General features: G+C 44.3%; 3 protein-coding genes across 15 annotated transcripts in view; 2 read left to right on the top strand and 1 right to left on the bottom strand.

Moving 5' to 3' along the window:
- The window catches only part of ALS2CL (ALS2 C-terminal like), a 78,478-nt gene extending 75,326 nt beyond the window's left edge, over positions 1–3,152 (top strand). For all 3 annotated transcript variants that reach the window (XM_083579360.1, XM_083579359.1, XM_083579358.1), the window contains exons 25-26: positions 605–701; positions 1,142–3,152. In XM_083579360.1, coding sequence (XP_083435486.1) covers positions 605–701; positions 1,142–1,210 — 166 coding nt within the window. In that variant the 3' untranslated portion in view covers positions 1,211–3,152. The remainder of the gene's footprint in view (positions 1–604; positions 702–1,141) is intronic.
- Positions 3,153–4,980: 1,828 nt separating this feature from the next.
- On the bottom strand, positions 4,981–15,569 carry JMJD4 (jumonji domain containing 4). 3 transcript variants are annotated; one of them, XM_083579918.1, is made up of 7 exons: positions 15,284–15,569; positions 12,434–13,078; positions 11,542–11,753; positions 10,063–10,188; positions 9,011–9,278; positions 8,005–8,151; positions 4,981–7,126 (listed from the first exon to the last, which is right to left on the bottom strand). In XM_083579918.1, the coding sequence occupies exons 2-7, from the start codon at positions 12,470–12,472 to the stop codon at positions 6,815–6,817; spliced, it is 1,104 nt and encodes a 367-aa protein (XP_083436044.1). In that variant the 5' UTR covers positions 12,473–13,078; positions 15,284–15,569; the 3' UTR covers positions 4,981–6,814. The 3 variants fall into 3 exon arrangements, with proteins under 3 accessions (XP_083436044.1, XP_083436042.1, XP_083436043.1); XM_083579916.1 differs by having other exon boundaries at positions 11,542–11,707; XM_083579917.1 differs by lacking the exon at positions 12,434–13,078 and having other exon boundaries at positions 11,542–11,707; positions 15,284–15,394.
- Positions 15,471–22,393, top strand: part of SNAP47 (synaptosome associated protein 47) — a 31,045-nt gene continuing 24,122 nt past the window's right edge. The window contains exon 1 of one of the 9 annotated variants that reach the window (XM_083579901.1): positions 15,471–15,725. Coding sequence is in view for 2 of the 9 variants with exons in the window: in XM_083579899.1 (XP_083436025.1) it covers positions 21,462–21,504 (43 nt within the window). In the remaining 7 variants the exon portion in view is untranslated. Of the gene's footprint in view, positions 15,780–17,322; positions 17,449–19,311; positions 19,416–21,392; positions 21,505–22,393 lie in introns of those variants that run through there. The other 8 variants (XM_083579905.1, XM_083579906.1, XM_083579904.1 and 5 more) reach the window with 8 other exon arrangements.

The raw sequence follows: 22,393 nt of genomic DNA, 5'->3' as shown, positions 1-22,393 counted from the left end.
GCCTAGGACTTGCTGATCAGAAGGTCAGCGGTTCGAATCCCTGCAATGGGGTGAGCTCCCATTGTTCGGTCCCTGCTCCTGCCAACCTAGCATTTCGAAAGCACGTCAAAGTGCAAGTAGATAAATAGGTACCGCTCTGGCGGGAAGGTAAACGGTGTTTCCTTTCGCTGCTCTGGTTTTGCCAGAAGCGGCTTAGTCATTCTGGCCACATGACCCGGAAGCTGTACGCCGGCTCCCTTGGCCAATAAAGTGAGATGAGCGCCGCAACCCAAGTCGGTCACGACTGGACCTAATGGTCAGGGGTCCCTTTACCCTTTTTTACAGGTATTAATTAGGTTAACAATGCTGGGATGTTTTATCCTTGGCACATTTAACCTAATTAACAGTCTGTTTTTTGTTTTTAGGGGGCGAGGACGTTGGCTTTGACCTCACTAATACTTTTTGCCTGCATCTATACCACTGTACAGTATGTACAAATGAAGATGATGCCTTTATACATCTGGCGAAATGAACTCTGGCCCATGAAAGCTTTAGGACGTCTTTGAAATGTCATAAGACTTTGCTGTTCTAACAGAATAATCTCGCCTTCCCCTCCACAATCCAGCATACAACATTTAGGAGCAGAAATCCACCTGATCAGAGATCTGATGGACCCGACAAATGAAGGAGGCATGTACGACTTCCTGCTGACAGCACTCGAGGTAAGGACAAAAATGAGAGTAGACTGTGACAGTGGATAAAACAGTCGAATCAGATTGATGGAAAACCGATAACATTATTTCCTAAACTGGCCACCCAGGGGCTTCCACTAGTGAAACATGAATGCAGTAGTCCACTCCTATAATTGCTAGAATCATAGAATAGTTGGGAGCACAAGCGTCATCTAGTCCAATTTTTTGCTGATTCTGGGTCTCGAACACATGAACTTCAGATTAAGTCCCTTGTTCTGCCAACTGAGCTAACCCAGAGAGCAGACAGGGGTTCGGAGAAGTATACCACAGAACCAAGAGAGGTTTCATAGCACCGAGAGTCTCTGCCATGGGTGCCACAAAAGATTTCTGGTGTATCTAGGATGATCTTAATCTTACAAATGAGTGCCAGTCTCCATCTCAAGGTTTCTCTTCTTTCTTCCCATCTCCAGTCGTGTTATAAATTCATCCAGAAGGAAATAAGACTCCGCCCAAGTTGGCAGGTCCTACACAATTCCTGAGAGTTGCACAGCAGCATTCATTGTCCTAACAAAGGATGCTGGAAAGAGAAGGAACTTGAAATTGTCGCTGCTGGGTTTTCCATTTTTTTGTATGTCTTTCCTATGGGAAGGATGTTTGGTTTTTAAGACACAATTTCTTTGAAATTGACATTTGAAAAAGAATGGTTCTTTGACATTGATGAGAAGGCTGCAGACAGAAGGAAGTCAACTTGATTCCAGGTGCAATACTCCCGTTCCTTGTGTCTCATCCTCATCCTCATGCAAAATGCAACTTTCTATTCCTGGACTTACCATTTTGGAGGCAAGAGGTTAATTCTGGTCCTGCTGGGGCCAGAAACAAAGCTGTTTTGAAGGTCACCAAAACCAGGAATTTGCCAGAACCAATCTTGTTTGGGCCAGTGCAATTTTTTAACCAAGCGCTTTAACCTTTCATGTCAAATTACCACCGTTTATTATTTCCTTGTTTGTTTACGATTCATGGAGCATCTTGCAAAAGACAGTCTTGTGTACTGCTAAAACATACTGGAGGTTATTTTAGTTAATGCATTGCTTGTGGTGCGATCACTTTATTTGGGCTTTGCAAAATTTTGGCAGCCACGCTGAAATTGAAATATTTGAAGGAAGGTCAAAGTCTTACTTGTTTCAGCAACGGTCTGCTGGTAATCCAAACATTCTGGTGAGCAGGCAGTGATCTCTGGATCACCATTAGCACAATAATGGCAATTCAAGCTCACTCAACCAGGAGTTCAGATGAGCAATGCAACCCAGCTGGTCAGTCCAGCTCCTAACATACCATTTGGACTGTGATGATGCCCTTGAATTTGCAAAGACTCTCCTCTCTGCCTTTCTCCCACCAAAAGCAAACAGCATATACAATACCAGGGCAGAAAATGTTCCACCACACATTCCATTTATTCAAAGCTGCTAACTTACCTTTTGCCCCTTTTCCAAGGTAAAGGGAAGATCATTTCAAGGATTGATTTCCGCACCCAGTTATCCACTGGAAAATGCAGCTCAAAGTGTAGCATTTTGCAAGTTACAACGGAGAGCTGTAGTTACACACATACACACTGCCTGTATTTCTCATGCAAGGGAGAGTGAACATGCACCACCCAATTTTTCCAGTGACGTCACTGCTTCTTTTATTTGGGTTTTTGTGCTCAGACACACAAATAGAACAGGACTTCAGGAATCTACATCTGGACTGGCAAATCTATGGCCCTCAGTGTTGTTGGAGGGATCTGGAGGGCCGCAGGTTCACAAGCCCTGACCTCCACAGAGGCAGGTTAAACTCTTGACCTAATCCTTCGATGGGACTACAAGGTGTTGGCTGTCACAGTACAGAATTTTGGAGGTTTTTCTAAGCATCGGTTGTCTGGGTCTTTCAAACTGTTCCGTTGTGCTTGAACAGACTGAAAAACTCATAGTTGCCCTTCCTTTGATTAACGAACCCTGCATCCTTGCCTCAGCTTTTTTCTGCAAAAGGGTTGGTGTTGCAAATCTTTTCTAAGGTAACCGACAAGTTTAATATAAAAATGCAGAGCCCCATTTTCTTGGGTCAAATTTAGCAAAATGAGAGTTCTGGCAAAAGCCTGGTTTATTCTGCAGTCTGTCTTCTGGGTGTAAACTAGGTCAATATTGGCTCATTTTTGACTACTGAAGGCATACAAGAGTTGTTGCTTTGAAATTAATTGGAAGTGAAAACACTGTTCTTATCTGAATGGTGTAAGAGCTAAAACGTGTGTACATTTTTAACTAAACAACTTTTTAATGCTTTAATATGCTGCATAAAACTGTACATTACTGCCTCACTGTATTACACTGGATAAAATATTTAATATGCTAACTTCATTATAAATGACTTTGTATGGAAATTTTTTTATTGCGTTGTTTTGGAGACACGTAGCTATTTATATGAAATGAATAAATGAAGTTGCCTTAACTGAGTCAGACTACTGTTCTCTCAATTCTAATATGTATGTCTTCGGAATACAGGTGCAACAAACCTACCCAACTGATTTTACATTTCTCCAGTTGTTGGGAAGCAATTTTCAGCAGTGTATAAAAATACAGATTTAATGCATAGCTGGAGAGAAAACACATTTAAATGCATTATTTGGGGCCTTAATGTTTTGAAACAAAATTTACTGGATTAAGGTGGGAACAGAATTATGGGTAAAAACATGTGAAAGGGAGATGGGACTGGAAATTTGTCCACCCCCAATTTGGACTAGCTGTGGTGTGATGTTTTAAAGTGCAGCTTCAAAACTGAACCTGCCCCCCCCCCCCCGAGAATGTGTGATCTATATTGCATATCTGAGTACATCATAATTTCACAGGGCAACATCCATGTGTGTAGGAAGGAATTCCCTCAAAGTGCTCTGTAAAGTACCGTATTTTTCGCTCTATAACAAGCACCCGACCATAACACGCACATAGTTTTTAGAGGAAAACAAGAAAAAAAATATTCTAAACGAAACAGTGGATGTATGATTTTTGTGGTTCATGCTGTGGCCACAGACATGTGATCTGACAGTGAGTTTGGAGCAGCCCAATGCAAAAATCCTGATCCATGCTTTGTAACCACGTTTTTGCACTACTGCGGCCCCAGGCAACAGTGGGTGTGTGATTTTTTTGGTGCAAGATGTAGCCATGGGCATGCTATGTGATCTGATGGTGAATTTGGGGTGACCCAGTGCAAAAATCCTGAGGATCCATGTGGATCCGTGCTTTGTAACCACGTTTTAAGTGGGGAGGGAAGGAAAAGCACTCAAGGGACAAGGAGCACGCGTGGGGTGTGTGGAGAAGGATGCTGCTAATAATGAAGAAGAGGGGGAGAAGGGGAGAAGGCTCCTCTCCTCTCCCACTTTGCTCCTTTAAAGAAAGCAGGCTCTGCTTTTCTTCCTCCTCCCCACTCATCCCCGGCTTTACAAGCTGAAAAACTTTGCTGCTATGTAGCGAGCTAAGTGGGGAGGAGAGAGGGACAGAGAGCCTGCTTGCTTTAAAGGAACCAACTGGACAGGAGCCGCTTACACTCGTGTAAGTGGCTCCTCTCCTCTTCCGCTTTGCTCCTTTAAAGAAGCAGGCTCTCTGTCCCTCTCTCCTCCCCACTCAGCGGCTCTTCTCCCGCTTTGCTGTTTCAAAGCGAGCCACGGAGGAGGGAAGGAAGGGGAACCATGGATCTTCTGCTCACGACTGCAGATCCCCCCCGCCACCCGTAGGCATTCGCTCCATAACACGGACAGACATTTCCCCCTACTTTCTAGGAGGAAAAAAGTGAGTGTTATAGTGCAAAAAATACGGTATATATAACTTTTTATTTCCCCCATCTGAGCCGCAGCTGCTACCACCAAGTAGAATCAGGAATTTGCCTGCCAAAGCATCAGATCACTTCTCATGGTTTCATATAGGTGCTCCACAATTGTGGCAAAAGGAGCCTTTTGTAACATACATACAGCAGTGCTTCACTCTCATCCCTGATCATTGGGGCAGGCTAGCTGAGCACTGCAGTCAAACACCACTTGCAGAGTCACAGTAATACTAGCCATTCTCCAGAAAAACTTTGCATCTGTGGGCAAACTAAAGTGAATTAAAAATGTGTGTTTCCTTTGGAAGCCTAGGACGGCACAGCACAGAACACAGGATTTAAGAAACACCCCCCCCTCAAGCGGACGGGGATTCAAGTAAACCTCATTTACAGCTATCCTCCTCTTGGTCCTGAAATATTTTCAGCATCAAACTGGCCATCTGCAAGAAAGACAGAAACCACGGACACTTAAATATTTTTAATGTGCAGTTTCAGAAAGGTCTTGGGGCAACTTGGCAGAACAGTCGAGGGTTGAGTAAACTTCAGCTCAGTGCTTAAACGTTCCCTACAAAGGGTTCAAGTGAAAGTCTAACAAACAGGCTAGATAGCAAACGGGAACAAACTCAGCCGGTCCCCATTCAGAAGAAAGCCCCTGCAATTTTAGTTCTGCCGCCGCCGCCAGCAGCAAGGGAAGTGCTTCTTGTACAAACCGTTTCCAGCCCTTACTCACATACAGTGCTATGACTAATTGTGCTCAGCAACAAGAAATGTTGGCGCTGGTATGTTAAAAACCACTGGTCCCAAAGGTGACACGCTCCATTCCAAAAGACAGTAGCCACCCTAGGTAAAAATGCAAGCTGGCCCCCATTTTAACCTCTTATCCACCTAAGGAGATCACTGCCAAGATGTGTACCTGCTTAGTTGTGTACCATGTGATACCTTTTCAGAGAGGGACACATTTCCCACAAGGCAACTGGAGAAACAAAGGAGGATCACCGTTAAGACTGTAATCCTGTACAGTCAACTGGATTATGGGTAGGCTGCCATGCAACAAGCCCTGAAGGGTGATTTTTAAAAATATATCTTTTTTTTTTGGCCTCAACGTCTCTGGGGATGGTCGTGCTACAACTGTTCAGGCAGTGAAAAAGGCATCACCATTTTGGAATTGAAAAAGAAGCAAGACCATTCAACTACAGCTCTGAGACTACCTTATTTGGGAAATAACCAAAAAGGTAGCTTGAGAGAAGAGAGTGCTTGCAGTACACAATTTCCCCAGCTTATCATACTGGAGGGGAGGGCACAGAGTTCAGCTGCCATGCTTGGGCTGTTTAGGCCCACTGAGTTTGATGGCTCAGAGTCCCTGAAAGTGTGGTGCCAATCCTGAGGTGAGTATATTCCTGATTTCTCTCTCAGGCACATACAGCAGAGAGTGATGGAAGCAGGGGCTATGAACAGGCGAGTATTGCACACCAATTAATGAGGTGGTACACACACCTTTTATTCCCATACTTACCTACCTCAAGGAGTTAAGCCATTTCAACATATGAGCTGAAATTTTTTACTTTTCTTTCCCTCCCACCCCCATATTTATTTCACTCAAAACACATGTCTCTGGGAAGTGCTCAGGGCAGGGAGGTGAGTTGGTGGGAGGGAAAGGGGACAGTTATTGATCATGTAAATAGGATCAAATTCTTCCACTAACACTGTGGGTAAACAAGAAGACTCACCTGTACAGTCTAGTGTGAAATGCTTTTCACATGTCTTTTGGTGGGACCAAAGCTCCCGAAACCAACAGTGCAATCCTACACATTTACTCAAAAGTTAAGTTCCACTGTATTCAATAAGTCATACTCCCAGGTGAGAATGTAGAGCAGAGGATGAGGAGTCTGTGGCCCTCGAGATGATGCTGGACTCCCAAGTCTCATCAGCTGCAGCTAGCAAGGTTAACAGGAATGATCAGTTGTAGTACAACATTATCTGGAGGGACGCAGGTGCTCCAATCTCTGCCATATAGGGTTGCAGCCCAAAGGCTTAGAAATACTGGTAGAAATAAGTGGTCATATTAGTCACTGAGGAAGTAGAACATCTCACCGAGGGATGCTCTCCTTTTCCAATTACTGCCAGTTTCCTAGATGCTTAAATTCCCTAACATTCTGCCTCTGGTTCTATATTCTCTACTCGGTCACTAAAATCCACTGTGCTTACAACTTCTAAATGGGGCGATCGACATAACCTATCAGCATGCACCCAGCTTGCAAAAGAAGCATTTCTGCAAGTGGTCAAAATCAAATGGGGAACTAGAGGAGGGCTGTATCTATCGCTGCTTTCAGGCGGTGCAGCAGCGCCTGAGGAGGAGGGGAAAGGGTCTCTGGGTTCAGTTTCTTGAATTCCTCATTGGCATTCAAAGAGGTCAAGACCTTCGCAGTCCTTTTCAAGTCAAAGACTGCATGCAGCATTCCCAGGCCGGAGATGGCAGCTCTGTACGAATGCTTGGAGGCATCTTCTTCAGTATGGTGGTTTTCAAGGACATAAATCCGGTTTTCTGCAATGATTTTGAGGAAGTTGTAGAATTCCTTGTAGTCGATTCCTGTGTAAGACTTCATCAACACCTGCAAAGGTGAGAGAACAAGTCAAAGGTCACAGCTGTGCCAACCGACTGTTACATGGGAACTGGTGTTCAGTTGAAAACGTTGAATGAAAAGGAAATGCTTTAACTTCATGTCAATTTTCGAAAAAGCACAAGGCAAAAAGCTGGCCCAGGGCGCTAAACATAGGAATGCTTAATTCTTGAGTTACTAGGGAGTCTGAATTCTTTCCCATTACAAAGCACGAGAATGGCCCTGAGAGTGAGGACACAGGTTGTGCTAGATCATACTTCTCAAAGCTGACAATAGAAGATAACACTCTCTCTTTGGGCCCTTTCCAGACACCGTATAGAAAAGTTGCTCCTATTTGATGTGAACTAGCTTCACAAGAGCCTCCCATGTACAGTGGTACCTCTGGTTACATACTTAATTCGTTCCAGAGGTCCGTTCTTAACCTGAAACTGTTCTTAACCTGAAGCACCACTTTAGCTAATGGGGTCTCCCGCTGCCGCCGCAGTGCGGCGGCGCGATTTCTGTTCTCATCCTGAAGCAAAGTTCTTAACCAGAGGTACTATTTCTGGATTAGTGGAGTCTGTAACCTGAAGTGTATGTAACCTTAAGTGTATGTAACCTGAGGTACCACTGTACCTACGCATCCCCTTTCCATTTCTCCTGCTCAGTGCTCAGTAGCGATTGCTATAGCTAGCCAGCTGATGTGCAGGGGAATTTCTTTCCGAACAATTAAGACCAATGAGCTGGATCCAAATCTTGAAAACAATATTGAGCTGCTACTACAGTTCATCCACGAATAGCCATTTAATTCCTATGTTTCACCATTTCAGACACTCGATTGCTAATGGGCATCTATGACCATGTCAAACATTCTCAGACGGGTGCTCTACCTGGCATTGCAGGTGCCAGTCCTCCATGCTGTCTCTCCATTCTCTGATCTCCCGCTGGACAGCAGCTAGTTCGTCTTGGAGGAAGCTCCACATGATGGCTACATTGCATCCATTCACCCAGTTGTGGTTGATGGAGATCGTATCCTCCTGGAAAAAGCAAGGACAGTCCAAATGGCTATTCCACATGTTTAAGCAAGGGGTTGAAGGGAGTCATTTTTTTGCCTGCTGGCCTATTCAGCTGGATTCCCTTTACAGAAACATTGTAAAATTAAGGAATGTTAGAAGGATGTTGGAATGAAGTTATGTGGCTTTAGCAGAAATGTTACAAAGGATTAAGTAAAAATAGACTGTTAATTGGTGAAAAGAGGGAAAGTAAAGTTACATTATATTAAGATAAATTATAGGACAAAAACTGGGAAAGATGGAAAGGATTTGCTGAAATAGCTAACCGAACTAGAATACAAAAAAGGGAGGTGTGAGGTGGTCAAGAAAACAAGCAAATGAAAGATAAGTTATGGGAAGGTTCGTTGTGTTTTTTAATTGTTTCTATTTTTCTGTTTTTTCTTTTTCCTTATTGTGATGTGTTGTCTTGTTTTTGCCTAATTTGGTGTTTTCTCTTTTTTTTGTAACCTTTAAAACTTTAATAAATATTACTTTAAAAAAAATAAAAATATTCAGCTGGATTCCCATAGTGAACGTAAGACATCATGCAGCATACAAACTCAGCTTATCCAGTCGCCAGTAGAAGCCTGCTTCAAAGCCTCTGCTACCTAGCCCATCAGGTAGCACTGCTTGTCAGCTCCCTCCTCTATCTGTGTTGCCGTTCTAGAGCTCAGCAGGGCAGAGGATGCAGACACACTAGAATCAGATCTGCCTGTCACTGGCTGTGGCTCCATCTACTGTTCGGCTTCTGGCCTTAAGCCCTATCAGTTCCCAATGAGCAAAGCATTGCCCAAATCCACTTAATGGTGCATTACCCCAAGGCTGTGGCTGTCAAACATCTTACCAAATTGTAAACCTGATGGTGCCATCCGCTCGGGATGAAGACAATCTCTCCAGCTTCCTGTATGATTTCAACAGGAGGGCTGCTTTGGGCATAGCGAGGGTAAAGGTTGCTCTTCTTCAGGTCAGGTGCAGTGATGTCAAATGGCAAGTGACCATGGCGATCACGAAGGAACTCCTCCTGCCCCGGGGGGAAAACAAGCCATTTCTTTTTCCCGCAAATGTTGGCCGACCAGCTGTAGGAGCGGAAGACATCTGCGTGAAATGGAGTCCTACAGGGAGGAGGGGAAAACCAGGAGGTTAGGAGAAGGCAGCTGAATAGCTGCAGGAATAGTATTTATGTAGTAGAAGCTGATTTGTAAGGGAGTAGGCCCTCCTCTCCTACCATCTCAGGAGCCCCAAAACATTAGTATCACAGTCATTCAGAAAATTACTTTTGCACCCTGAAGACATGAGGTATACACACCCAAACCTAGACCTATTTTCCAGCAGAGACATTAATCAGGCTTTCACAGAAAGCTATTTGTGCATCAACGTCTATTTCTCCACTCTCCAAGTACTCTGATACACCCAGTGATTTACAAGGGTCTCTCATCTGAAAGTATGCAAGTACATACCCTGCACCTGAGACAGTAATGTGTGCATACCTAACAACTTTCTGCTAACCTCTTATGCAAAATGAAACTGGCTTGTGTTGTGGGAAGTCTAGAACTTCACCAATATCCTGACAGCTAAAAAGATGCAAAGTCTCAAAACAAAGAAGCATCTACATATGCAGGGACTATACAATGCATAATATCCAAAGGGCTGAATACTGTCCGGCCCTGCAATCTGGGAGGGGTAGGGATCCCATTGCTTGATGTGAAAAAGGTGCACAATGTTTAAAGCTCTGAGCAGGTGTGCTGTCTTCCTCTTCCTCGAAAAGACATCTCACAGGCTGCTCTCGTGAATAGTTACTGGGAAGTCCCACTGAATCAAGCTGCATGTCCTACCTCATACTTCTAATACGACTAACTTTTCCAAAGAGAACCTATGAAAGTATCCAAACGGCTGTACCATGAGCCTTTAGGTCCCATGTAGACAAAGCGATAGTCGTCCACTGATATGGCATCCCAGTATTCATTCAGCCAGTCAGATGAGAAATAGATGGGAGTGGTGTAAACATCTTGCTCCGGGAAAGCCCTTAAAATATTGAAAATGGTATCTCAGAAAGAAAAATCCACGCAAGACACATTCAAAAGTTGCATAACAGCATGGTATAGGTTTAGATCATGGCCTGGCAATTGGTACTTTATTTCACTTCTGCACCAGCCACCTTTCCCAAGTCTTGGGGATATAACAAATATTACACACTTAGAAGTCTACTCAATGCTTTGAGAGTGCAATGACTACTCCCTCCAATAATTTTTACTGGTTTTCATGTAAATACAAAAACATATTTGATCTCAAAAGGAAGAAGCCGCCCAAAGTAACATCTGAATCAGTCCATGGACTCTACGCCTAAGTCTGAAACAATGGATTTGGAAGGGGTATCACTGTAATCCAAATGTCTTTCCAACCTTCCCTTTCCACTAGTGGTAAAGGGCTTTGGGTTGGGATACATAAGACTTATGCAGGGAGGTAGTGTTTAGGCTCTGCATATGCAAAGGTTCAAGCCAAGAAGTACAGTACCTCTGAACATGCAAGCATTCTCAATTTCTGAACTTGCAAGTTATCTTTTGAATGTCCTATAACCATAAAAAAATAGCCAATATACACCAAGTAAACGATCACGGTAGATTCATCAGAAGGAAAGCAAAGTGCCAAGAATGCCAAAAGGCATTTAAGAAGTTGCCTTGGCATACCATTTGTGTGGCACACTATGGCCCTGCCCGTATTAGGTGTTTCCTCACATCAGTGTTGCTTTCAAGCACCTATTAAGTTCTTTTAAATCGAGACTTGGTGTAGGTGGTATATAACTAATTAAGCTGAACATTGCTTAAAGACTGATCAATTGTCCTGCTTCAACTTGCTGTGCAACCAAAACGTGGGAAGAGTATAAATTCAATTGACTGTATTAGTGCAACGGCTGAGCGTGGGTGATGCCTACAGTGCATTTGTGTTCTCCTCAGCAGGTTGCCCTGCCTTCTCTTCTGTTTGGTTCCAGTGCAACTATGCAAACATACAATGATAATTAATATAAGGAACAGGGTCAGAGAAGGAAACTTCTCTCATGCAGACCAACTTTGGCATAATCAAAATGTGTGCAAACACAGGAAAAAGAAAGAAAAAATGTGCATTCACATTGGAAAGAGCAGACAGTGCCAGGTACATGCACCGCAAGAAAGGTAAGCCAAACAGCGCTATACATCACTGGGGTGTCCTACCATGCAGTCACAGCCGTAGATTCTTAGGATGCAGTTTTGAAACAGGCGGCTACTATCTAAGGATGCTCCCAAAAGCTGAATCATCTGGTAAGGGAACATCAGAGGTACAATTCAGCAGCATGCCAGGGATTCGTAAGAGCATGCCGAGGAGTTCAAAGGTTTTGCTTACCTGTGCAGGTGCCAGTCCTTGAGGTAAAGGCACCCCCGGGGCGACCGGTAGCTTTTTTTAATGTGCTCTCTCCAATAACTTATGTATTCCTTGAGTTTAAGATGTTCCTTTGGGTTAGAATTGTATTCCTTGACATCACAGTTGGCAACGGGTACTACAGCTTCCCCTGCAATATAAACCCTTTGAGCCCATATGGGAAAATAACTGATGCCCTGTTGGGGTTACCAATAAAAAAGAAAGTGTAAGGGCCTTGATCCTGCCAGTTTGAACATTCCACCTATGTGGCACGGTTAGGTGCTATGCAGAGCGACAACGGAAACAAAAGGAACTTCCTCCAATTGCTGCAATACCTGAATCATAGATACATTAACCAGCAGAATGCCCACATCGAATCTTGTCCCATCTTACAGGATTATGGTAAGGATTCCAACAGAATTATTTCTTTACAGTGCTTTGAGCGCACAAAAGCGCTATTTAATGGTAATGGTTGCATTCAATGGGACCCAGGAATTTCTCTGGAGAGTTGAGGGAACAGAATGGGACAAGGCATAGCAGGCTGAAATTGGGGTGCCTCATCTAAAAACACTGCTTTCACTAGTGGAAAGTCACATTTGTATACAACCCTATTTCTGATACAGCTCTACCTATGAGAGGTGCAGCTGCAATTAAATGTGTCAATTAAGCCACCTCTTACAATATACTTTTATTTCTACTCCATACTCAGGCATGAATACAAACATACCACATTAACAGTGAAGAAAGCATAAGGGCAGAATCAAACATTACTAGAAGCAAATGAAAGGGGACAGGTTTTTGGCCAGTCAGAAGGCAGACTGAAAATTCTAAGAGGAGCAAAATCACAGCTATCAATTTTAGTTTAAAGGTGGCTTACCAAAAGTCCGCAGAAGATACTCAAAGTTAGGCTTCCCATCAGGAGTCACCCACTTCCTCCTGCTGCCCCAGCCCTCAGTGAACTTGGCAGAGAAAACACAGGGGTCATTGGGGATCAAGTAATCCTTGAAAAAGTCTGCATAAGTGAATATTTCTGGCTTCTCGATGTAGTCAACATGTTCGTGGGATTGGCAGCTTGCGCCCCGAGTTGGGCCGCTGTAATCGCGAAAAAACTTGGTGGAGTAAGCAAAAGTGTCCCTGTCCATTCAGGCGATAGAAAGTGTCTGACACCTAACTTGTCAGGTGACAGACGGAATTAAATTATAAAATAAATAGCTGGGCTAGAAGACCAGTAAATTAAAAAAAAAAGGAAGCGTCACTGAAGACTCAGGAAAGATGGAGGGTATAGAATAAGCAAGTCCAGTTCCAAATCTTGCTGGAAAATCTTCCCATTTGGCTTGTATCATATATGGCTCCTTATGTTCTTGGTTCTTTAGAAGAAGGATGCCTGAAAGGCTGTAATGAGCAGCAGTAACTAACAGAGCAGTTTCACTTCAACCTTGGAACATCTGCACAGGCACAACTTCCACACTCCTCTTTGGCATTTTATGGAGAGCAGCAATCAAGGGCAACTTCCTCCTGAATTCTATAAGCAAACAATAATATATTCATAATTTTTTTAAAAAAAAGCCTTGCAAATTCCTGATTCTTTGAAGTGGCTCCCTCCTTCACATAACACCCCACGAAAGTCATTAATATTTTATTCTTATTAATATAAATGAGATTAGGCCAAATAGCGCAAAGTCAGACATCCATACAACTCATTGCAGCAGAAAAGTCAAAACAATTTATGGTTCTGCACTAATTAAAACACAAGTAGAGAACACAGTGCTGCTCATGAGAGAAACATACATATATGGCACCTGTATGCTTCCCCCCATGGGGCAAGTAGCAGGGTTTTATTTTTATTGGGTGGGGGGGGGAGAGAGAACAGAACTTCCCTCTCTGAGTACTATGGTCCTGATCTGCTCCCAACTCCAGCTGCTTTTACCCATCACTGGAACCACAACAGATCATGGTTGCAAATCTATGTCTGGTTTGTCCCTGAGTCTAGCCAAGAAACTCACTCGTCCCTTGGCAATTGCCTATATCTCACACTTTGCTAACTGTGGCCTCAAACTATCAATCACAGGAGACGATGCTTTATAACTATGCAGCGTACTCTTGTTTCGAAATGAAGAGCAAATAAGGGAGGGATAAATGAGATTGCAAATTGGCTGCTCTATCCCCACTGTCCAAATCCTCTGGCTCTTCTAACAACCTTACATTTTCATTTTCTTCCAATTCCAGCAACTGCAGCGCAGCAGTTAAGCTGATGAGTTAGGAGCTGGAAGTCTTGGATTTAAATCTCAGCAAAGCCACAACACCATGTGGCCTTCAGCAATCTCTCTGGCAGGCCGACAGTAATAGTGGCCTACAGTTACTGCTAAAATAATCAGTGAAATGCACCAGAAACCTGACCCTATGCACAATTCTCAGAGGTTTGCTTCTTACGAAACATACACAGAACTGGGCCATTACTCAAAAAGCACTATCCTATATTTTGTATAACACTGTACCAAAATGCACAATTATTTGGGATTTTACAACACACACACAAACACCCCTCCCAATCTAGCCTTGCACTTTCCTTGTTTATAACCTTTCTCCAAAGGCAAAACCTCATGAAGTTTAGACACAATTATCTCAACAGGTCTGCACAATAGGATGGTGATGGAGAACCGTTTTTTTCAGCCAGAGGGCCACAGTTTGCCCTGGGCAACTTTCCGGGGGCCACACGACAGCCATGGGTGGGGCCAGATGGACAAGTGGGTGGAGCACTAAATGTAAACATTACCTTTGCACTGTAGGCTAGTTTCTACATACAATTCTCTATCCTCCATCTGGAAGCATCACCAGGGTGCGAGTGGATTTTGCAGCCAGGTAAAAACACGCAAAAGCACGTGTTGTGCCTGTGGAGAGTCCCAAGGGCCTGGAGGCATGGATTTGGCCCCTGGCTCCACTCTTGACACAACAGGTTTCTTAGCACAACAACCCTTCGCATGCCAGTTCAGAAATGCAAGGGAGGCAAATGACCTAAGACACCAGGGGCCTGTTTCACCTAACCAACCAGACAACCTACCTCCCCTGCCAGGGCTATGTAACACCATCTGCCTTATAATGTTTCCTATATGCTGATGCAGGCTTATTATGCCTTTTTTTGTGCTTATTTAGAGGGCAGAGATATTATTTCGCAAACCACCTTGAAATGATCAGCATTGAGAAAGGCAGGATATAAATAACTGCCGCAGATCAACGTAAGTGGCCACCTTTTTGGAGGGTGGGGGGGGGGTAAAGTTTAGCACCCACAAATATCAACCCAGAATCTCCCACCCCCCTTCCCGCCCTGAAATCCCAAGCCCTGCCTTCAAAGATCCCCTCAGAGATCCCCAGATCCCCTCAAAGGGTCCCCCCTCAGGACCTCCGCCTCCCTTCCCCACCCCCTCCCCCCAATTCCAGCCATGCCACCCCCACAATTTCTCAAGCCCTGTCATAGGTAGGAAACAGCCTCCCCCCTCGTTGTCCCCCCCCCTTTAATTCACCCACCTCAAAATAAACCCCACCGTGTGGGGGGGGGCTCTGCTGCCACCATTAGCACGGCTCCCCCCCCGTTTTGAAACCTGAGCCCCTCCCCCCAATACTTTCTCTACCCCCCCCAAAAAAAACACAGAGGACACGTTTTCTCGCCCCCCTCCTCTATTATTCCCCCACCCCGCCCTCCTTCTCCTCCCCCCTTGTCCCCATTACTGACCCCCCTCCAGAGCCGGCTCGAGGTTCCTGCTGCCGCCGCTTCTTCCCTCAGAGGGAGCGCCCAAAGAGAAGCGCATGCGCCGTAACCGCTCCGGCGCCCCCTTATTCACTGACTGCACAGCGCGCATCAAAAAAAATAAAAAAACGGGAAGTGGGCGGAGCTAGGCGTACGCAGCCGAGAAAAGAGGAGGAAGAACAAGCGACGGCGGCTGCGGCGGTTTCCGCGCGTGCGCCCTCGAGCCGGCGCGAGGAAGCGGTTTCGTCGGGTTTTTTGTTGTCGTTCGTTTCAAATACTTCGGCGCGTGGCCTCCGCTTCCGCGCAGGCGCGCCCAACGAACTTTCGCAGCCCCGCCCCCTTTGTAAGCCCCGCCTCCTCCTCCGTCTTCCTCCTTCGCCTCAGTTTCTTCCTCTCTTCAGCCGCCGGGGGCTTTGGAAGCGAGAAGGTGGGCTGAGGGTAGAAGGTAAACGCCTCCGCGAGGCCTCGCCCGGGTTCTGAGGTGATTTCGGGCCTTCCCCGCACCTGCCGCTGAGGTTGCCTCCATCCCTCCTTCCCTCTCGCAGGCCTTCTCGGGGACCGGGGGGCGGAGGAGGTGTGGGGAAGGGAAAACGCCCCCCTGTTGCCTGAAGTGGGTGAGCCCCCGCCGACCCCTGGCTGTGGGGAGGGCCCAGCAGCAGCAGCAGCATAGGGGAAGCCCGCAGCAAGGCCCTCTAGAAGTCCCCCCCTCACACGGGCCAGGGAAGCTTGACCCCTTCGTATTTTTATTGATTTATTCAACACTGGCAAAGTCGTGTGTGGGAACCTTCATCATATACTGTATATTGCAGAATTGTTGAGTTTGTGCTGTGAACCGCCCTGAGATCTATGAGTGAAAGGCGGTACGAAAAATTATTAATATACTGTAATAGTGCTGGATTTACGTATAAGCTAAACAAGCTATAGCTTAGGGCCCCACTCTCTCCCCTCCCCCATAAATTTCACTATTAATGTACTTCTTAATTGTATTTCAGTTCAACAATTACTTTGATAAAATACATATATCGTTTTGTGCAAATGGCTTTAGATACCCATTAGATAATAATAATAATATAATAATAATAATTTATTATTTATACCCCGCCCATCTGGCTGGGCCTCCCCAGCCACTCTGGGCGGCTTCCATAAAAACCAAAAATACAATAAAATATCACACGTTAAAAACTTCCCTGAACAGGGCTGCCTTAAGATGTCTTCTGAATGTCAGGTAGTTGTTTATCGCTTTGACATCTGCTGGAAGGGCGTTCCACAGGGCGGGCGCCACTACCGAGAAGGCCCTCTGCCTGGTTCCCTGTAGCTTTGCTTCTCGCAATGAGGGAACCGCCAGAAGGCCCTCGGCGCTGGACCTCAGCGTCCGGGCAGAATGATGGGGGTGGAGACGCTCCTTCAGGTATACTGGACCAAGGCCGTTTAGGGCTTTCAAGGTCAGCACCAACACTTTGAATTGTGCTCGGAAACGTACTGGGAGCCAATGTAGGTCTTTCAAGACCGGTGTTATATGGTCTCGGCGGCCGCCCCCAGTCACCAGTCTAGCTGCCGCATTCTGGATTAGTTGTAGTTTCCGAGTCACCTTCAAAGGTAGCCCCACGTAGAGTGCATTGCAGTAGTCCAAGCGGGAGATAACCAGAGCATGCACCACTCTGGCGAGACAGTCCGCAGGCAGATAGGGTCTCAGCCTACGTACCAGATGGAGCTGGTAAACAGCTGCCCTGGACACAGATTTGACCTGTGCCTCCATGGACAGCTGTGAGTCCAAAATGACTCTTTTCATGTTGCGAATGGGCCTCTGGAATGGAGGCCCGTTCGCAACCAGAGGTACCACTGTATTCAACACAAAAAACAGTGACAATCTGTTGTTGACCAAGGACAGCAGAACATATAAAGGGCCCCATTACCTTCAGGAGCTTAGGGCCTCATCAAACCTGAATCCGGCCCTGATAATAGTAATAATAATAATAATAGATCCATAGAATAACAAGATGCATCTTTCCATCCCTGAGAGACCATGTACACTACCCAGTGATCCTTGGAACATAAAAGTGGTATATAAATGTAAGAAATCTATATATGGAAGAGCAGATGCAGAATTAATTGTTGAGAAGTAAGGTCAGCAATGGCACCATCCAAAGTGGGTAAGAGACATAGCATAGCGCTAAGGATGTAAATAAGTTTAATGATAATGACACACGGAATGGAGAACTGGACCAGAATTAACAGTGATTTTCATAGAATCATAGAGTTGGAAGGGACCCCAAGGGCCATTCCTGCAATGCAGAAATCTCAACACTCGGCCCCCAATCCAATTTGAAACCACACCGTGCCCTGCTTAGTTTTGTGAATACATGGGAGTTACAGTGGTGCCCCGCAAGACGAATGCCTCGCAAGACGGAAAACCCGCTAGACGAAAGGGTTTTCCGTTTTGGAGGTGCTTCGCAAAACGAATTTCCTATGGGCTTGCTTCGCAAGACGAAAATGTCTTGCGAGTTCCTGCGGGGTTTTTTTCCTCCCCCCCCCCTTTTCCCCAAGCCGCTAAGCCGCTTATCAGCTGATCCGCTAAGCCGCTTAACAGCTAAGCCGCTTATCAGCTGATCCGCTAAGCCGCTAATAGCGCTAAGCCGCTAATGGGCTTGCTTCGCAAGACGAAAAAACTGCAAGACGAAGAGACTCGCGGAACGGATTCTTTTCGTCTTGTGAGGCACCACTGTACATTCCGGGGATCATGTCTAAAGCCAAAATTGCATATAGTCAAAACACAGTGGGCTCAATGGTGAGTGGATTTGCCCAAGTCATTTTTCCTGTAACCCTGCAACCTTTTTTAATTTTTTGAATGGGCACAAGTTAAATGAATGGAAGTTGTGGGCTTGCTGTAATTTTTTTTCTTAAATTAATAAAATTAAAACATACACTTGTTAGGGTTATAGAGGTGCCACTCATTGTCAATGCTAGTTAATGTACGCTTCATGTTTTGTTTTTGTTTTATATTGGGGAAAGCAATTCCATGTGGAAAATGTGCTATCCATTCACACACACATTTTTGTGTCTTTGGGGACTGGTGATCTCGAGTACGATTGATACCCATCTTTTCTCTTCAGTGCCAATTCAACACATACTTATTTGCCCAGGCATTTCCACTATACAACAGCATATTTAGTAATAATTGTTTTAATATGGTGTTTCAGTGATGTGTTTTATCCACTGTGGCTTAGCGGTATTTTCATGTGATCTTTTTATGCTGTCACTCACCCTAGGATTGGTAATAATGAAAGTTGGTTAGAAATGTGCCCCTGCTCACTCCACATTAACTCCCTTGAGCTTCCCCTTCCCACCACTCAGCTTACTTTTCTTGACCTTTTGGGTGTTTCTTCATGCAAATCCAGGTTTGTGATTCGGCACGACAAATCATCCAATGGGGGCTGTATGATGACAGTCTTACATTTTTATGTATATAAGAAGAAATGAATGTGTGGATTGTGATGATTAAATGTTTACTTCCCTGGAGGGGAATGTTTATTTCCCTGTTTTCTTCCCCATTTCTTGAGGCTGAAGCATTACTGCTTTATAGCAGTTTTCACCAACTGGATAACCTCCAGATGTTTTCACTGCAACTCCCATAAGCCCCAGCCAGAACAGGTGGTGGAAGTTATGGTCTAAAACATCTGGAGGGCACCAGGTTGGTGAAGGCTGCTTAACAGTAAACAACAGAGTATGGATAACACTGTACCTGGTAAACATTGTCTAGTGCTTTGAATCTAATAAGAAAATTATTTCTTGGAAAAAAGTGAATCACATTTATTATTGCGTGTTTGTATCAAACTTCTAAGGTAGGTCAGCACTGCTAATGTGCTGAAGCAGAAATAAAATTGAACTCTGAGGAACCCTGTATTGAAGGGTATCATTGTATTTTAATATTCTGCTGGAAGCCGCCCAGAGTGGCTGGGGAAACCCAGCCAGATGGGCGGGGTATAAATAATAAATTATTATTATTATTGGCATTCCCCAAGCATCACCCTCTGGAAACAACCATCCATGTAGGACAGGAACCACTGCAAAGCGGTGCCACTGTCCCCTACTTGGACAGTCACTCCAGAAGAATACCATGGTCAATGGTATAAAAAACCCACTAAGGGTCAATGAAAATTAACACGGACACTTTTCCCCTGTCTCTCCTCCAACATAGGTCATCATTCGGGGCAAGCAATGCAGTTTCTGTGCCAAAACGGCCTAACCCCTGATTGAAATGGATCTAGAATACAGTGGTACCTCAGGTTACATACGCTTCAGGTTACATACGCTTAAGGTTACAGACTCCACTAACCCAGAAATAGTGCTTCAGGTTAAGAACTTTGCTTCAAGATGAGAACAGAAATCGTGCTCCGGCGGCGCGGCAGCAGCAGGAGGCCCCATTAGCTAAAGTGGTGCTTCAGGTTAAGAACAGTTTCAAGTTAAGTACGGACCTCCAGAACGAATTAAGTACTTAACCTGAGGTACCACTGTATGTGTTTCCTCCAAGAGTGCCTGGATCTGTTCTGTGACCTGACAGATAAATAAATAATACCCCAGGGATATGTGAGCTCTAAAGTGGCAGGGGCTTTTCAGTAATTGTTCCAGTGTTAGATCTGTTGGAAAGATATGGCAGCCTGACTACTATGGAACTGAATGATTTTGAACTATCCATTCAGGCTGACATGACAAACAGTTCTCTGTCATCTCAAATTTATTGCAACATGATTTTTGTAGACACACAAAATGATGACACACAAAATGATGACACACAAAATGATGCAGGTGTAGAAACACATGTTACAACAAATGTCTAAACCTTCAGTTGGGTCCCGGCCTCTTGCTTTTCCACAGCAGCCCTAGCAGGGCTGCTCCTCTGATATTCTTTTATTCTAAATTGAAAGGCACTGATTCTTAGAAAACCAGGAGTTGGGTGGGTAAGAATTAAGACCAAGCTATACATTATACAGGCAATCCACGATTTGCACAGGGGTGGCATTCTGGGTCATCACCCGTGGTAGTGGAGTGCATATAACCATGCCCCCTTTTACTGCCACTTCCTGGTTTGCAGTGATGCTTGTGTGCTTTGAACACACGCAAAATAGTCCTTACCTATATGCCGATGCATATAATAGTTGACTGATAGCCCACGTAGCTATCACTGCTTCCCAGTTCCCCTTGGAAGCAGCATTCCTGGAACTAAATGGGTTGTTGGGCTGCTGTTGCGTGTCTTTGTGTATACAGTGGTACCTCGGGTTACATACACTTCAGGTTACAGACGCTTCAGGTTACAGACTCCGCTAACCCAGAAATAGTACCTCGGGTTAAGAACTTTGCTTCAGGATGAGAACATAAATCATGCTCTGGCAGCATGGTGGCAGCTGGAGGCCCCATTAGCTAAAGTGGTGCTTCAGGTTAAGAACAGTTTCAGGTTAAGAACAGACCTCTGGAACAAATTAAGTACTTAACCCGAGGTACCACTGTAATATATAAGGCAGGCTTTAGTTTTGTAAAACAAACTTGTAACTCATTAATGCTGAGACACTGATGACGAGAGATTCAATGGCTACTTCCTTTGTGAGCACCTCTTGCAGTTAATTGGGTGAAAACATGAAAAATAGAGCTTCACGTCCAGCATTCTTTAAAAACCCTGTTTTGCTCAGAGTTTCCATGGAACCTCCAGAGAATCTGTTAGCCGTGTCTCAGTTTGAATGCAATATGTACAATTTTTGTTTCTTTTGGTGTAACTTTCCTGTTTAAGCCATCTGCTTAGGGTAGTCCCAGTGTCCTCCTCTGAGACATAGAGTAATGGTATTTAGGATTTCTCATCTGGCATGGCTCACCTGACACCTTTAAGATCATTTTGCATGAGTGATCAGCTGTAGTGTGGTCTGCATGTGATACCTGCGATAGTAATAGTATACTAGGTTCTGCAGTATGAAAACATGACTAGTCAAATGGTAACTGGCTCACAGATGAACAGTGACTCATGAGAGCCAAGAGTATATAATATCCAGTATTCTCCAGAGACTCTTAATTTCCTTGTGTTACTGGAAGGCTAGCAAGTATCTGCTTCTAAGAGATTGGGCAATTTTTGTTTGACTCTGAAATCAAAAGAAAACTCAGTGACTTGAAAATTTCAGAGATGACAGCCTTAAAGTGGTTGTCTGAATCAACATCCAGAGAAGGTAACATTGGGAACAACATAGTTACATATGTATGGAAACATATATTGCAAAGTAATTTGTGTGTCTGCCTGTAAACCATAACAGCATGAAACACTGTTTATAGAAGGCAAAATCGCTATGATTGTTGGGCTTGAGACACATGTATATTGTTTTTTGAGCACTTGATTTCTCTAATGACAGCTGTAAACCAAATATGAATTGACTATTGAAAAAGACTACATTTGCTGGAACTTCTGTTGGCAATTATGTGTGATGGACCATTCATTCATTTTTGTGTTCATTCTGGGAAAGAATAATACATACGTGAACTAGTCTCCTGTGTATATTTAGATGTCTCCAGGACTGACAATATTTGAACAGGTTCTCTGTGTAAGAATTATATAGTCTTGTTTATTGGAGACTAGGTTTCTCTTCCAGAATTTTGTGCTATGTTTGATGTAATAATTACAGGCAGTCATTATACCTTTTAATTTACTTAAGTATTATTTTCTGCTTGGGATTTTGTGACTAGGGCATCAGGGTTTTGTTAATGGATTATGTTAAGGTGCTTCCAGTTAAAATAGTTCATTAAACCCCCTGAAAACCTTGCCTCTAGAATTGGCATGATGGTCAAATAATAGGTGATCAAATATCATTGAACATGCCATGAAGCTGATGATGCTTGAAGAAATAGCTTGCTGTCTCTTCAGCAAAATACTGTAGTGACTTTTGCATTGTTTTGAATAGTTTATGTTCTATTTACTTCTTTTTAAATTAAAGCATCTTAAAATAAGCTTTCCTCTGCTCTCCCATACCTCCTCCAAGGAATGTCTCTTCTGAAATGTTGCCTCTTCTGAGATGTGCATACATCATCAAAATGTTTTTCCTTCTTCTGAACAACTTTGATTCA

Source organism: Podarcis filfolensis, assembly GCF_964270895.1.
Source record: "Podarcis filfolensis genome assembly, chromosome: 12".
Taxonomy (NCBI): domain Eukaryota; kingdom Metazoa; phylum Chordata; class Lepidosauria; order Squamata; family Lacertidae; genus Podarcis; species Podarcis filfolensis.
This window is presented reverse-complemented; position numbering and strand designations above follow the sequence as displayed.